At 42.1% G+C, this 17710-nt stretch overlaps 1 protein-coding gene across 1 annotated transcript in view; it reads right to left on the minus strand.

The window, feature by feature from the left end:
- C2CD2 (C2 calcium dependent domain containing 2) overlaps positions 1–17710 on the minus strand; it is a 40043-nt gene that overhangs the window by 6641 nt on the left and 15692 nt on the right. The window contains exons 5-13 of the mRNA XM_083819310.1: positions 17478–17600; positions 17075–17195; positions 13842–13950; positions 10030–10091; positions 7783–7922; positions 7326–7497; positions 6448–6561; positions 4251–4378; positions 3136–3451 (exon numbers count right to left, since the gene is read on the minus strand). Of these exons, the coding sequence (XP_083675436.1) occupies positions 3136–3451; positions 4251–4378; positions 6448–6561; positions 7326–7497; positions 7783–7922; positions 10030–10091; positions 13842–13950; positions 17075–17195; positions 17478–17600 (1285 nt within the window). The remainder of the gene's footprint in view (positions 1–3135; positions 3452–4250; positions 4379–6447; positions 6562–7325; positions 7498–7782; positions 7923–10029; positions 10092–13841; positions 13951–17074; positions 17196–17477; positions 17601–17710) is intronic.

Consider the following 17710-nt stretch of genomic DNA (forward strand, 5'->3'; position numbering starts at 1 on the left):
ACCCTCTGACTGATCACTTTGGCAAGGCAGTACCACTTCAAGCTCTTGTCAACAGCATAAAAGAAACAGTGTTTTACCCCGTGACACTGACGGTTGTTAATATGCAGGGGCTGGGGGAGGTTGCTGAGGCCCTGCTGCTGTGCGGCTTTTGTTTTAGCACTCAGCTGTTCTGCCCAGCAGACTTGGCAGCTGCAGCTGAAGTTGTGCCAATGGGAGGTACAGGACAGAAGAGTTTATCTGTAAACAGATGCTTAGTCCTATCCATTCAGACTGATCTCCCTTCCTAGGGAACAGAACCGAACCAAGACTGCTGCAAAACTTGCGCTGGTGGCCCAGGACAACTCGCTGCAGCTGAAAAAAAACTGCAGGCAGCACTTCCCTGAGAACAGCACGGCCTCAGCAAAAGCAGGAGCCCCCCGACGTGAAAGCTTGTGTTTTCAGAGGTACTGAGGTCACTGGTACCTGGAAGCTTGCCACATCCCCACTGCCACCCATCAGTCTCCAGCCAGTCTGGCACGTGCTGCCTGCCGGTGGCTCCAGCTGCTGTGGAGGCATGCACCCCGACCGAGAAGATAGGGCACAGGGCAAATCACAAGCTTGGTGATGCTCGTGCTGTTTGCATGCTTACTTTTCGAGTTCAACAGGATCCGCATGCCAACTTTGCCCCTAACACCAGGAGACGAGCAGAGAGTCTCAAGAGCACCGTACAGACTCAGGTCTTCACAGGCTCCTGAGCACAGCTTAGGGTGCTCTGAACAGGCTTGTGGGGCTAGGATCACTTTGTTCAATAACATACATTAGATTCAGATTTCCTTCCACATCTACTAGGATATGAATGGAGATGCTTCTTTCCATTCCTTCCCAACTCCAAAACAGTTTTTAATCCAAGTGATTGTGTAAATAGCTGCTGAGGAACTTGTAGCTCAAGGAGTTTGGCTAGAAATGGGATCTAGAAAACTGTAAGCAGCAGCTTTTAAAATAAGCATTCTGTGTATGCACATCCAGTATGGGGTCACACACGGTTTGCATGAGCAGATGTTTGATTGATAACCAGATAGGACAGGAATGGGCATGATGGACAGAGATCAGGAGCACAGAGCACCCCTCCAAGCCTTCCTTGCTGTCCACTCTGCGTGACCCACCTGGACAGCACACCCACCAGGAAAACCATTTGTTACGGCAGACTAGTCTGCTAGGGCATCTGAGCACAGGAAGGCCAGTTTGGAGGGAGGAAAGAAATGGATGGGAGGAGAAGAAAACAGGTGCCAAACTACATTTTGCTTCGATTTTTACAATGAGAGTACCATTGTAAAGCTACATTTTCTTTAAAAAGAAAGACAAAAATAACTTACTGTGTAGGTAATTAATTCTGGCTGGCATAGTGGTCCTCTTAAGTTTATAAAAGGGAATGGGTAAGAAACAGGAAGTCAGAAAGGTAAAGAACAAAAATATGCAAGAGTAAAAAAAAATATAGAGAAAGACAACGCTAAGTTTAAGACATTAATACCATACCCAAGGCTTTTTAAAGCAGAAGGCTGTTCTTATTGTTGCTATTCTTGTTTTTTAGAAGGGAAGGCATTTAAGAAAAAACCCTTGAACTATTCAAACCTAACTCAGGAAAACATTTCTACCTCCTTTCCCTATCTCCCTCCATAAAAGCTATTCGGCTGTGACAAAGCAGAGATTCAAGATTTCCACAAAAAGATCTGTGTACAAGGAAAGGGATTTTAGACTTTTTTAGAAGTCTTTTTCAGCTGAGACAACTGTCTCAAATATTAGAGATAACTTGCCCTTTGTAGCAGTCCTACCCTGCACTGTGCAAAGCGAATCTTCAGAAGTCTGATCTCTTTGCAACGTACTGCACAGGGAAAAACAAAACTAAACACCAGTTCACAAACAAACTTCCACTTGCGTGTTTTGAATAACACGTTAAAGAAGAGTTCAGAGGTTTTGCAAAATCTCACACTGCTTTGTAAGTTTCACTAGGCTCCAAAAAAGACAAATGTTCACTTCATGCTTAGCCGCCTAACTCCACCCCAAACACACCCAAAACCTTCTAATGCCAAACTGATTGTTGCTGTGCTATTCTAAACTGTCGGAAAAAAAAAAAAAGTGCTGTGAAAAGACAAGACCTCAATGTCCTACGGGAGAACTTTGGCAAAGAGGTCTAGTATACACCTTCTGTGGGGTGCATTACAATAATCTAGTACTGTGCTGAGGTTTTGTAGAAAGCCATTTCATACTATCTCAGGGTAAGGAAAGGACAGAAAATAAAGCAAAAGAGTATATTTTTGAATACGGGTGAGAAACTGCAATTTTTGCAACTTGAATGCACATCCCCTGAGGCTGGCATACTGCCTGTTCAAGGCACAGGTGGGAGTCCACTAAGTTGCTCTTCTTTCAGACTTTTTAAAGAGCCACCTGTATCTACCACATAGCCACAAGCCAGCACAACAGCCTAAGAGGGCACTGGATTTATAAACGAAACACAAAGAATCCTAAGACATTTCCAAATTGCAGCTATTCAGGTACGTAACTACATGAGCAAAATGATCTGACCCTTTATTTACTTTATTCCCGTTTCTTCATAGCAAACTATGTATTAATGAAAACATAGAAAAACTTCTGGCTTAGCCATTGGTGCTGTCTGAACACATATTTTAGTGAGGGCAGGGAAGCTTGTGCTCAGAGAAGCAAGGAAGAAAGGAGGAAGAAAAGCAGCCTACCAGAAAGCAACCGCAGGACCTTGCCATTTTCACATCAGTAATGGGACTCCTAACACAGCACAAGTCCTTGTTTACAAGAACACATTTTTCACTGAGGAACTGACACTGTGGCCAGTTATCTCCCTCCCAGATACTGAGTCAGGCTTAGTGGTCTGCCTTTCAGCTTCTAAGGGTGATCCCTTCTAGCTTCCAGATGGAAGAGAACGTCACGGAGCCTGCCATATCTCTGAGAGCCAGAGGACTGCACTCTTTATAGCTACTAGTAAGACAGCTTCCATCACCACAATTGCATAGAGTTTCAGAAGAAAAATCAGTACAAGAAGATAACCTACTGTACAGTGTTGCACAACGCTGTCAATTATTGTACAAAAAGCAGTCTTTCACTGAAGGAGAGGTAAGGCTCACGTACCTTTAGACTTTTTCATGCTCCCAGTTTCTGAAACACTGAATGAGCTCCCAGATATTTCTTCACAGGTCTGGTCTAAGAGCGTGTTGGAGTTCCACTGCTGAGTGCCGTTCTCCAAGCCCCAAGCCTTTTGGGCACTTTGCTGAGGGTCAGTATCAGGTACTGTTTCTGAAGCACCTAATGATAGCTTTTCATCAGAGGTGACTTTTGTAATTGCCTCCTCTCCAGTGGGTGCTGGATCTGCTTCTTTGCAGGAGCTGTCCATGGCTGCAGCATAGTCCATCATCAGTGCAGCTTCACTGTCCTGAGATAAAGAGGTCTGCCCAGTGAAAGAAAAAATAAATAAATAAAGAGACAACACTGACACAAGCTGCTCTGCTGGAAAAAACAAGCCTCCCTGCAAAAGTTCTGTTCTTCTCTCTGCTTTACACTTTCATCTGCACTGTTCAGGGCTATCAGAAAGCCATTGTGAGGCTCCTTTAGCTCCACTAAAGGAGAGGAACATATAGTCAAATTCTAGTAAGAATCATAGGTGACTATATTTACCTAATCACTGTCTTGTTAAAGCCAAATGGCTGGAAAAAAAAAAGACTTAAGTACATGCTTCACACCTATCACTGGCCCCACTGCAAGTAATGGGACACTTTCCTACATGCTGTAACAACGTATTAGATCGCATAGAAAATAATCTATTTTATTATTTATAATCTTATTTATTATTTAATTATTAAAAAGGTAGATATCAATGCATTTCGTCTTGTAGAAGGACTTCTTGACAGCTATATCAGATAAATACAAATCCACAAATCCAAAACACGGAGAAGGACTCATCTTTTGTCCTCACCTAACCTGGTTTTCCCAAATTCCTAATCATCTCACTCCTGTCCAAGGACACCATACGTTTTTATTCAGGTTGTCAAATCCAAGAATGAAAAAACAAACCACTCTGCAGTAAACCCACTCATATTTGGCTCAGCTTCAAACAGTAATTGAAGCAAACAGACCTAGATCCTGCAGAGACTGCTGAATGGGAGAAAACAGAAAGCACATTCATGTAATACTCAGTGGAGCAAAGACTTTGCAGGACTAAGAATTAAACGTGTTGTTTTCTGCTCTACCTTGGACACCCCTGATATGATAATGGTGCTTTTCTTCCTAGGAGACTTCAGCTTCTGCTTTGCAGACTCGCTTAACTGTCGAATGGCTGCTTCTGCAACAGGATCAGTGCCATTCAATACCAACAGTTCTGAAAATGAAGAATTATTTCAGAAAGAAGAAAAAAAATGGGAAGTATCAGAGCTAAGAGGCAGATCTTATTCTTAATTTAAAATTCAAATAAATTAGCAGAGATAGTATGAACACCATGAATAACAAAATATTGTCCAATACACCACTCAGCTATTGGGTCTTGTCTTTTCCATTCTTCTCGGTCTGGTCTATGTTAGCCATTATTCTGAGAAAAGGTACAAAAGTTGCACTTACAAACCCATGCCTTGAACACAGAGAAGGTTTTAGAAACCTAGGCAAAGCAGCCAATTATTTCAACACATTGCTACACTGGAGTAACTTTGGGCACAAGCAAATGTAAACTAATCAAATTCATCAAGCTTAGAAACAAACAAATCTAATAAAGCTGATGAAGCAAAAAAAAAAACCAACCCACAGATTTAATTATTGGAGGTGGGCTCTTTAATAAGAGATTTAACAACAAAAGGATACAGTCAGGAATAGCATTAATTAAACTGAGTGGTGTCTTTTTGTTATTGTGACATTAAGGCACTAAAAATGATGCCTAAATAATAATACCACACTAAGTACCTCAGATACCTTTGGAATTTAACAGTAGGTGTGCACAAGTGGTATGCACACCCATGCACGCCTGCACATTCGATACAAACCCCTGCTTTTCCACCTTCATAACCACTGCAAAGCCCCCTGGAACAGCTGAGTGGTCAGGACAACATCAGAAGCACTTACTAACTCTTATTGTTGTCATTATTTAGAACTATGGCAAGGACACAGTGTCTTTTCCATAGAGCTTGTAGCTATTATGGCATTATGCTTGTAATAAATACTACCTAAGTTATTGCCATACTGAATGCTCCTTTGTATTCCTTTCATTTGCTTGGGCTCTTGAGCTAATGAGTAATTCTTCCTGTTGTGGTATATTAACATTTCACAGAAATTCCCCCAAACTCCCATAAAAAGAAAAACACTGCCCATCTCAACGTGCCCTAAGCTGCATTCACAGGTTTTCCAGTAAGTGCTTTGTATCTTTGAGATCAAAATCAGCTATGAGAGAAAACTTGGAAGTCTAAGGCTTCCCAAAATGGCTTAGTAAATACCATCCTGCTTCGTGGTATCATTGGTCTAAAGATGGGAAAGATTCAAGAGTTATTAAACCATGGTTCACACTCCTTTCCAAATTTTTGTCTTTTTGCCTGTACATCTCTATCTCTGAGCAAGCCTTCTGACTGTTCCAGGAGCAGCCTAGATCATCTCCAGATTGTCCCATGCGTGCTTAAATCTGTACGAAGAAAACTGGACTCTACATCACGTGCCATTTACAGCCATACTGGACCACACCTTTCATCACTGCTGCCTACAGAGCTAAAGAATGAATGGTGACAACACAAAGGACTAAAAAATATGCTGATGATTCAGAGTTGTACCTCGAAAAGGTAAAAGGCCACAGAGTCAAAATCGAGTTGAATTCAAAGTGAATTTGTAATTAAAGGTATTGTCAATGCTACCTGATGGTTCTTCAACTATATGCCAGGTGACTTAGGAAAGTGAACAAACTGGCACGGCAAGATTACGTATTTGCATTAGCCGAAAACATAACAGTGGTAGAGTTTGGAAGAGAATTCAGTGTTCCTGCTGTTCCAGTCTGCTTTACATCAAGCCAGCCTCAAGCCTTCTATTCAGAGAGGGGAATTCAGAATGGCCTTAAAGTTAAGTTTTGGATGTTTTTCATTTTGTGCAGTATCCCTCATGCCTTTATAAAGGAGGGGCCTTTCATTCAGAAGTAAGAGAAAAGCCAGCCTGGCTCTTTTTTTGCAGTCACCTCCCCTCTCCAAACCACAGCTCATTGTTATTTTTTCAAAATTAGTAATTTAAATCTCCAATTAAAAACAGACTTCTATTGCAAGACTGCTATATGCCTAACCACAGTACTTGCTAATATAAACAACTCAGTGCCTGTTGAAAGGCAGTAGCCATGTGGGTTTGTTGTTATTTTAACAGGATTACATTAATCCCATGTGCAGCCTAGAGAGATGTGTTCTGATTATAAGCTTTGAAAGTTTCTGTTACCTGTATCTGAAGATGATAAAGTTTTGCTGACTGTAGCACCAGGAGAATGGGTAGCTTGAACAGATAAATCCTTTTCAATCATCTTGACCTTAACTGGAGTTTTCACAGGAGAATCTGAAGACCAAGTTTCTTGGTTATTTAAACTATTCAAGACACTTACTATGAAAATAATAAGAGTAAATTATACCAATTTAAAAGCTTGTTCAAAACATAAGTGTTTGAGAAAGCAGTTTAATAGAAATTCTCAATGCATGCTCTCTATGGTAATGTGACCCCCTAAAGACCTGTGAAGTATAGCAATTTCTTTTTAAGCATTTTCTGTAATATACTAGACAATATCCATTTAAGTAAAAGATCTGCTTTGAGAACTGAAGAGAATTCAGCTCTTTGTGAGACTTCAAACAAAGACTGTTCAGAGATTTTATTTTCATACATATCCCAGGAAGAATCGAGTCTACTCCTGAAAGGTATTCTGAAAAAAGTTTGTCAGAGGATGACAAACCAATCCTCATCACAGATTGTAATACACACCGAGGTTAGAAGGCACAGCAACAAGCCTGTCACCAGCAAGCACTCAGAGCCTGACACTTTTGTCATACAGAAAAACATCCACAAAGCTCTTCTACATTACCACCCTAGCATAAAGCTTTAAAGTGTGTACTAAAAGGAGGACTAACCACTCCTCCTGTAAGAACAAGGCTTCATGAAAATTATAAACCTGATATTGAAGAATACAAAAATGCCCCGCACCACCAACGCATCAGAGAAATCTGGACAACAGCACCTTTCCTTTCATCCCACTTCCTCCCTGCACCAAATTCTCCTGTTCCCCACATACAATCCTAACGTCAAACATAGAAAGAATTGGACCTCCTTACCTGTGCTCAGTGGAGATGATCTCCCTTCTAGTCGAGGTTTGGTTTTCACAGCAGTTACAGTAGTGACCACAGTCCCACAGGGCATCACAGTTCGATCCTTTTCTATCTTAGTGCTTGACACTGGAGAAGAAACTTGCCAGGTCTTTAATTCATTAGGTTCTATAAAGAAGAACTAGGAAGAGAAAAAATATTTCACCTTAGAGGCACAGTTAAGCAAGAAGGACATTAACATTCCTAGCTAGCGCTCCTTTCACATTCCTACTAACATTCAATAGCCAGCTAATACTTTTGATATACACAAATACAGTGTGGCACACTACCATATAATATGAATGTGCTACTCAAACTGGGCCACACATTGCACTGCACTGTGAAGGACAGTCCAAAGCACAAGATGAGCATTCACAAGGACCTCCAGAAGTAAAAGATACACCCTAAAAACATCCCTGTGCCATACCTCTGCACTAATGGATCCCAGCCGAGGCCCCAGCTCTGGACTGCTCTCACTGGCCGTGCTGTTCAGTGCAAAGCTTTGCTGGCCAGAAGGTTGCTTCCTGAACAAATCTAGAGGTACAGTTGCCTTTGCGGACAAAGAACCTAGAAGAAATAAAATTAAAAAAAATAGGACTCATTTAAGCTGTCAGTATATTTAAGGATGAGAAGACAGGAAAGGAGGAAGAACAGCAGCTAATTAGAAGAACTGTTTCTACACCATGGGACAGTAAGGGCACTGTTCAGAGCTTTCTTTACATTTTTCAACTATTCCCCAGCCTGGCCTAATACTGAGCAACAAAGAATGGAGACATGAAACATTACCTGCTTGCCACTATTTCTGGCCATTTCCAACACTCCCCCCCCCCCCCCCAGTTTATGCAGAATGCTTAGGGGAAAAGGGGAAAATAAAACATCTAGAAATATTACTATTATGTTCTTGAACAATATTCTTAACCAGTTACTTCCATCTTTCTTTTCAGAGAACACCTCCTTGGGTTCCTAGTAAATTGGTGTATCATTAAGAATATTCTGTCTTAATTTGATCTTAATTTGATCTTCAGTGCCAGCTGAGCAGTTCTCTAGTTCCTCCCCTTACTTTGTTACCTACATTAGACAGGAGCAAACCATTACCAAAATTACTGCAGGATTTCAGGGATGAAATCATAGTTTTAAGCAAAATCCAAGGGCACATAGAGATCTATGTTACATTCCCATCGCCCACTCTCATGACTCTTCTCTGAGTTTTCCATTTAAATTTGCAGAAGAACAGCTCAGGCAGTGGTAGAGCCAGGGGAGAAGAAAGACAGTTGCCAGTGTAATCAACTGGGACTTTTTTGTTTTAAAACCAGGTTGAAACACTCTTAGTAGGAGGTGGAATGCTACTGGTATTGTTTGAAAGACCCATTACAAAAGGTGCTTGAGGACTAGACTTTGTATAAGAAGCAATATATATTTGCTGATTACATAGATCTCATCTCTCTCTCTCTCTCTTTTTAAATAAAAAACAGCATCCCCATCAGAGAAATTTAAATAATATGCCTACATTTGACTTCCCATCCTTCGACAAATAGTCATTTGTTGCCTGTTTGTTTTATACCTGAAACCTGGCATAAGAAGGAAAGGGCAAATGGATTCAAGAGGTGAAATAAAGTTACTACTCCTAGCTAAAGTAGAACTGTATCAGCAAAAGGACAAGCAGTACCTATGAGAAGAATTTATGAACTTGTGGCATCAATTCAACAAAGCTCAGGTAAGCAAAGTATTTTTGGAGCAACTTTACAAAGCTCATGCAAACAGCTCAACACGCTCCCTGGTCTCAAAACCTACTCATCCCTCATCCCCAGCACTTGTAAGGCAATACTTCTCCAAATAAACACAATGCAATAGTTCAGCGGTGAGTTTTTCTTTGCCACTGAAGGCTACTTGCAAACTGTAACAACAGAATCAAAAATATTTCATTCTGTAAATTTTATATTTAATCCAATGCAACCAGAATTACTGCGCTTTATACGTGGTAATTGCTAGGCAGCCTTCTGGGCTTGAAAAGGAAGGATTTAGGATGAACAACAATTACCCTTCAGTAAGAGAAAGACGGGGAAAGATTAACTTAAAACCAAAATTACTCACAGAAAATCTGTCAAAATTTTAGAAGGGCAAAAAATTAGGATTACCAACAGCTGTTGGCAGCCTAGAAACAAAGGCTGATTCAAGGTTCCTTTGTAACCTTAAATCTGTCCTGAGGAGGAGAGTTACTTTTTAACACTGCATTTCTCTTCCGTCCAGGCTTACTGGTGGAAATAACAAAGTACCTTGACAGTGGCTGACCCAGATGGATCTGCCTACCCAAGAACTCTGCAGTTTTCCATGGATTTCAACTCTGGGACCTAAATTTGAGGACAGGCTTACCGAGTTTTAAAACAAAAACTTAACTTATACATTTTCCCCTGTTTTGTATAAACTTGGCTGGCTCTTTTCAGCTGATATCCCTTTTGCTGTTGTTCTCCCCTCGAGGGCTCCCTAGAGACGTTAGAGAAGGTACAGCTGATGGGGCAATCGGGACAAGTCAGCAGAAGACACCTGAACTTCAACACAGGTTCACAAATCAAACACTTTCTTATACGGCTATACAGCCAGGTAGAACTAAAGGAGGACTCATGTCAACACGTAGCAATGAGGTGATCATGCAAAACACTTCAGTTTTAATACTTACTATCCAACTTTCCATCTTCTACTATTTGCAGTTGCAATGTTTTTGATTTGGCACTTAGTTCACTGCAAAATAAATGAAACTATGTTAGGTTTTTGTATGCAAAAGATTCTCCTTCCCACATAGATTTTCCCTGTCTCGTTCTGGTCCCCAACTCCTTGCCCCGCACCAAGCACAACCCCACACAGTCAACCCACCAGGGTGCTGGGCAGGCTGTGTGCATGGCTTCTTTCTGACCTCAGTAAGAATGACTAAAGGAATCTCAGCCAGAAAAACAGGGTTTGGTTCCCTACAGCATCGTTCAGAAGTTCAACTGCCTAAACTGTCACAGGTTTTTCTTCTCCCCCCGCAGTTTACGCACACTGCCTTTCAGGCTGATAGTCAGTCCCTAGTTCAACTGCTGTGCAGCAGCACTAAGAAACCATTTTTTTCCTGGCAGGTTCAGAAGTGAGCATTTCTGAAATGTTTAAGTTAAGATGCTGGAATAGGTCCAACCAACTGCCTATTCAAAGCTGTGCATTATCTTGTACAAGCAGGAAAGTGTCCTGCAAAGCAGGAGAGAAGCAAGGAAATAGTCACGGGCTCAAGTGAGAGGAGTCAGTATGACTTCCAAAATAAGACTCAAGGATGTTGCAAGATAAGAAGAAATAGTTTCTCTGTGACAGAACTAATGTGTACTATTAGCAGAATTACTGACATTTGTAGAACTCTGTAAGATGTACTAGACAAGAGATAAAAAAAACAAAAAAATCTTTCCTCCAGTGAGACAGTGAAGTGAACTGGGTAGCTACTGAGGAATCTTGCAGTAAAACTTGATTTTATGCCCATCTCTGCAAATGTTCTGCCAAAAAGCTCGAGGGAACACATGCATGTATTTTATTTTTCCATGTCTCCACTTCAGGCTGGCATGATCTTGGTTGCAGATACTGCACCTCCATCAGATGCTCTGGGACATAACCTATGCAGCAGGCTTTAACCTTCTCCCTGCCTCTACCATCCCCTCCTGCACCTACAAAACTTGAAAAGAACAACCTTGAGGCTACCTGTTGCTGCTCTTCTCACAAATCTAAATCAAGGCATGACATGGTGGTCAGTACACTGGTCTTCAAGCTAGTAGGTATTTTTGTTTCTGAATTAATAAAGTCAGGGGGGAATGAATATGAAAGAAAGTATACAGTCAAATCCTGATCACTTATCTTTAAAAGTCCCCAAGCTTACCTCATGCCCTTCTGAAAAATAGCAAACATTGTGGAAAACCCAGCATTATCCCTAGCATCAAGGCCAAATTCCAGTCAACTTAATCACATCCTGCCTGCCCTCCCTCTGCACTTTCAGTTGGGAAGGTCATTATTCTTATAAACTTCCTGTCTAAAAGCACTGGGCGTGTGTCTGTTCTACAACACTGAGCACATGCTGCTCCACCAACAGATGGCTGAAGTGATTCACAAACCTAGGGGGTGAAGCGCTTTGAGATACTCCAGAAAAGAAAGCTGCTACAGAAGTGCATTGTTTCTCCTACTGTGGAGAAGAAGTTGCATCACATTAATCCTTAAGCTGTGACAGGAACACAGCAGGCTGTCACGGAAGAGCGCAGCCTGCTCTGGCTTTCCACAAAAGCTGTAGATCCTCGTAACTGAAATCAGACTCTGTAAGACATGAAGTTATTGAACTGTACAGTCTTAAGGAACAGAGCTTCCTAGCTGGTTCTCCACTTGCCAGCAGGAGGAGACACAGTGCATATTTCTCCGCCAAGCCACACAGAAAGACAGGACTTCTCAGTGTTGTTCTACAACATCCATTCTAATTTGCTGACCTCAGTGACTGCTTATCATCTGAACCTCTGCGCACATTCAGAGGAGTCCAGTGTTCTCAAAGTCCTGTACAGCCTCTGACAACCAGTCCCAGTGCCTTCCTTTATATCAAGCAACCCGTGTTGCTTTTCCCTACAACACTCCTGTTTTTGCAGAGCACGCTCCCATAAAGTACACGGGCACAGTCCAGCAGACTGCTAGAGGGAGGCAGGAAAAGATCTGTGCACTGCACACTCACTCCCCCTTGAAGTTGAGGAGATACACACAGAAGTGCACACCTCTCCTCAAGGCAGGCAACACTCAGCACTGACAGGCACAGGTCTGAATGCTCACTCAGATCTTTGCAAGGTGAGCTTCTGCTTTACAAGAGAAAGAATGAGTATGGGGAATGCCACACTGCGACTGGACAGTGATGAAAAATGTCACAGAAAAACAGATGGACTTGTTCTTGAGGATCACCAGCAGTGCATGCTTGCAGCCCAGAAGGTCAACTGCACCCTGGGCTGCATCAACAAAGGAGTGGCCAGCGGGTGGAGGGAGGTGACTGTCCCTCTCTGCTCTGCCCTTGTGAGGCCCCACCTGGAGTGCTGCATCCAGGTCGGGGGCCCCCAGCACAAGAAGGATGTGGGGCTGTTAGAACAGGTCCAGAGGAGGGCCATGAATATGATCAAGGGGCTGGAGCATCTCTCCTACGAAGAAAGGCTGAGAGAGCTGGGGATGTTCAGCCTGGAGAAGAGAAGGCTCCAGGGAGACCTCACTGCAGCTTTTCAGTACTTAAAGGGGGCTTATAAAAAAAGATTAAGAGCAACTTTTTGCTCAATCAGATAATGACAGGACAAGAAGGAATGGTATTAAACTAGAAGAGGGGAGATGTAGATCAGAAGTTAGGAGGAAATTCTTCATTCAGAGGGTGGTGAGGCACTGACACAGGCTGCCCAGAGAAGTTGTGGATGCCCCAACCCTAGAGGCGTTTAAGACCAGGTTAGATGAGGCCCTGGGCAACCTGATCTAGTGGGTGGCATCCCTGCCCATGGGTTGGAACTGGATGATCTTTAACATTCCCTTCCAACCCGAGGCATTCTACGATTCTATAATCTTAAAGGTCTTTTCCATCCTAGGTGATTCTATGAATGGAACTGAAGTAGGAGAGGAAAGCTACATAAAGAACCACGGACACTCCACTATGTACCAAGTGCCTCTCACGTTAATAAACCAGTAGAAGGAAAAAAAAAGCAGCACCTGTAGTATGTTGCATGGCAGCACTGCTACCCGTTTCCCTGGGAAGCTGCTTCTGCCTGCGTATGTGTCTAAATCCACTAGAGAAACACACCTGTAACTTACTGCCCATCTGTGGCTCTCCCTTCCCCTCCTCATACAACACAGAAGCTACCAGATATTTTCTGCTCTGCCAACAGAAAGTGGAATTTAAAACAGTTTTAGAACTGCTCAGTTTTGACCCTATTTACAAAAGCTGCATAAATCACACAATACTGTGCAGGCTGCCACAAATTCCCATTTATGTTCTACACAAAAAAAATAATCTAATTAGTTACTATCTAGTTTTACACTCTGCTTTGTGTAATAGCCATAATTTTTTTAGACAGTCAACCTGTCTGCACATTTACATTTGCCAGTCGGGGGAGAGGGAAGGGAGAGACATCAGATTTCCTCAGATGCAGTTTTCAAGGTAAAGTGACTTAAAAACCTTGCTAACATTTTTTTTTTTTTTTGACACTGAATTGGAGTACAGGGTGATTTATTTTGCCTGTTATTGCTGTCATTAACTACAGTCAGATATCTGCCAGGGAGATCTAGAGACCTATTTGATCTCATATCTACGCAGAGGGTAATTAGATATCCTGAGATCCCTACCAGCTCCAGATTTTTCCGAGGCCACCTGACAGGACATATTTCAAAACATTGTTCTTCCCTCAAAAGCTCACATAGTGCCAGTAAAAAAAAGATGTTTTACTATGAAATGTTCTCCGTAGGTGAGTTACTCACAAGACAAACTCTTCCTTCCAAAAGGGATTTGCAGCATTTTTGGCTACAGAGCTGGAAAACTTCTGCATAGGGTCATTCAACTGAACTATACACACAAGGTTTGTGCTGCCTGTAGGGGAAAAAAAAAAGTTATTAATCTTCCATCACCAGGAGGTACACTTACTCAAAAGAAAGTGAAGAATCCTCTTCCTTATATATTGCACTTGTGAATAGACCATTTGGAAACACTTCCTCACCCACTCACAGAATAAATTTCTCCCCATACTCTGTTTGTACACCATCTGCAGTAATGGCACTGGTCGAGACCAGGTCATCATTGTCCTATACGCTCTTCTATACAGTGTGAAACACGGTGACCCAATTTAAATTCTGTCATGAAGCAAGGAAGTGCAGGCACAAAAAGATAAAAAAAAAAAAAAAAAAAAAGGATGTGGATGCAGAGTGAATAACAAGGAGGTGGTGGTGTGGGTGGGGAAGTAAAGTTGCTTTGAGCTGCTCTACAAAAACAGATCAAAGTTCCTACTGGCCAGAGTCACACGGTTTCTTTGGACACCAAAGAAACTTTCTTCTGCTAGCAAGGGAACGATCACAGTCGTGTTAATTAATGATGGCTTTATGGACTGCAGTTTCTAACAAGTTCATGGCATTTTAGAGTACTGGTGCAGAGTTACTACACCTTGATCTTGGAATTCGCTCCAGTGACTAACTGGTGTATCAGAGTAGGTTTTTCTACTTGCTACTCCAAGTGCAAATAATTTGTTCAACACGTCACTCTTAAAACAATCTCTTCTGTTTGGCTTCCACAGCCTTAGAAATCATTTTGGTCTTGGGGTTCCCCAATAGCAAGTGCAGCAGCAAAAAGCTCAGTAATGACTGTGCAAACAGAAGATACGTTGCCTCCAGCTCTCTGGAAGAACCCAGGTCTACATTCATCACCACCAACTATCAGTTGTCCACTGGTGGTGTACCTGGGCTGTGGAGAAGCAGCTCGGGCCTGACAAGGTTATCAGAGGAGACAAAGCACTACGTACACGCAGCTTATTTGGAATCCAAGCTAACCCCGAAGTAAGTAGTTTAGCTGCTTTCCCAATGCGCTGAGCCCGAGTTAATGAACCCAGGGCGGTTTTCTGTTATAGCAGCCATATGTCCCTGCAGGCTGCTCATGCTGCCCGCAGAGCTGAGCAGCCTGGTGCAGAAAAGCGCATACAGCTCTGCCTGCAATTGCACTGGAGCCACCCAGGGACTGACTCTGCAGCGGGGTATTTCAACAGCTCCGCCCTGCGCTCTCTGTTGTTCACAGCTAACGATTTTTTTCTTCCTTAACAGGAGAAATCGTTTCTACCCTTGATGATGCACTGTGGGCCATATAGCACCAATCTAGGACAGCGCTTGATTACATGCACAAGTTAAGGAGACAAAACCAGGCACAGCCCATAAGCAGAGGCCAGTTCTGCTGCTGGTTACTCACTGGCTGAACTCACATATCCATAGGAAAGCCACAAGATCCTATAAACCTTGCTGGCAACCCATGTTTGAGCTTAATGGTTGGGATGGACAAACCCTCCTCTCCCCTCCCCAACCCAGTATGTATCTGTGGTGGTGTGCATGCTTTTAGGGAGTCTCAGAGTTGCAACAGGATGGTTAACTATTGTTGCAAGACAAGGCCAGGAAGAGGGAAGGGAACAATAACTAAAAGGCAGCAAGCGATGTCCAGAAGCCAGCATCTACCCAGCTGTGCAGTATTTTTACCGGATTTAAAGTGACCAGCTAAACCCCACTGTGAAACTTTATTTCTCAGTTCCAAAGCATCTGAGCTCCAAGAGTTGCTAGAGAACCACCAAAATTTCCTCCATCTCCTGTTAGAAGAGCAAATGCTAATTTTTGGATCTCAGTATCTAGGTTCCCAAATAAGAGTGCATTAATTGTCCCCTCTTCCTCTCCTTTTCAAGGAGGGGGCAGCGAGCCTTCCCACAGCAATGAACCCTTTGCAGCCTGTGCTCTGTGCTAATAAAGGCATCTCATCTCATGACTTTCTAACAGCAGCCAAAATGATCAGCTCTACTGAAACGCTTAGCTTGCACTACAAAACTGTAGAGTAACAATGAATTCTAAATGAGTTTTCCTGCTGCAATCTACAGTTTCCAGCACAGCTTTATTTATAGAGGACATTTCACTGCAAAGAGTTCCAGAACCGATATATATATATATGTATTAAAAAAAAAAAAAAACAAAAAAACAAAAAAAACCAGCCTGCAGAAAGTTTTAGAGGAATCGCTTTCAACCAGGATGAGCAAAGCAGCATTATGCAACAGTCTGGGGCAGAAACTTACTACATCTAACTGAAAAGGAGTAAAGCAAGCAGGATATATTTATCCAAAATTAGTACCTTGCCCAATTTAGAAGCCACAAGCTTCCATTAAAAAGATTGTTACGGAATTGTTAGCGACCATAAATCATAGGGCTTCATATCTGCATTTCCTCTGACAAAATCCCAAATATGCTCACTCATGCCTCAAGCAGTGGTGGAAGCATGCTTGTACTTGAAGTAGTTTGAATACTTGTTAGACAGGCTCAGTGCTTTTTTCTTAAATCAGCAGTGCAAATTCACCAGGCAGTGATCTCTTTTTGGCTTCATTCTCCACCTGCAAGAGGTACCCCCCACCCCTCCCCACAGAGGTACTTCATTGGGAAAAAAAAAAAACATACAAAAACACCACCAACAAAAAACCACTCTCTTTTGAGGAAAGCATGCATAAAAGAGGAGAGTTTTACATAAATCAGTAAATTGCTCAAAAGTAAAGAAAAGCAGATGTAAAAATAAGGTAATATTGAACCAAACCAATGCCACTGCTAAGAGTTAATGAAGAGCTGGTTTTGAGCCCTCCCCTACTACCGTGTACACACACTAAGTGTGTTTATTTAGAAATAAAAAGTAAACTCCAGAAAATAAACAACCAGCTCTGCAAATATGCTCATTTAAATTTGTTTTCAAACATGATGAATTTGTTTACACGAAGATCAAGGTGTCTAAATAATCAGCTAAACTAAAACACGGTTTTGTACAAGCATGACTAAGCCCGTTTCTCGGAGCACAGCAATTTCTTACATCTTATTTTGAGCCAAGATTGTAAACTAGAACTTTCAAATGATTTCATCTGGAAGAAAACAAACACACAAATAAACAAAACAAACACCCTACTTAAAAATGAGCAGCATCCTCTGGGCTATGTTACCTGCAGCACTGTGATCAGCTAGGTTTACCGCGATGTTCTTTACCAGCAGTTTCAGTTCATGAGCCCTTGGAGGTTTAGGCGGACTAGTGCCCTGAGGGAGAGCGCTCGTGTTCTGTACATTCTGTGAAAAGAAAGCAAAAGAAGAGGGATTGTGCTTTCAGCTTCTGTCACATTAATATAGGGAATTAGACGTGATGTGGTGTAACATCTACAAGTAGCCACATGGGAGCCATAATCACAAAGCCTTCACTGCCAAAGGCTATGTTGTTTTAAAGCAAGCATCGCAGTTGTTTCTGATCACTGAGTGGTGTTAAACTTACTTGTTTTTGGGTCATGAACAGGTAAATAAAAGCACTACGCAGAAAGAGACTTCTCAAAAGGTTCAGGTAGGAATAGGACTTACCTGAATCTCCTTTATGTCTGTAGGCCTTGTACTCAACACTACAGATGGAGAAACTGAGCTAAAGAGGTTCTTCAAAACATCTCTGAGCGTTTCAGATATTGCACATGTCCCTGCTCCCTGTCCCTAAGGGGAAACAAACAATCATGCTGTTCAAAATTCAGAAGAATACAAGTTAAGGCAAAAAAAAAAAAAAAAAATCATTTGACACATCTAAACCACCAAAGGTAGTGAGA

Source organism: Anser anser (assembly GCF_964211835.1).
Source record: "Anser anser genome assembly, chromosome: 1".
Lineage (NCBI taxonomy): Eukaryota > Metazoa > Chordata > Aves > Anseriformes > Anatidae > Anser > Anser anser.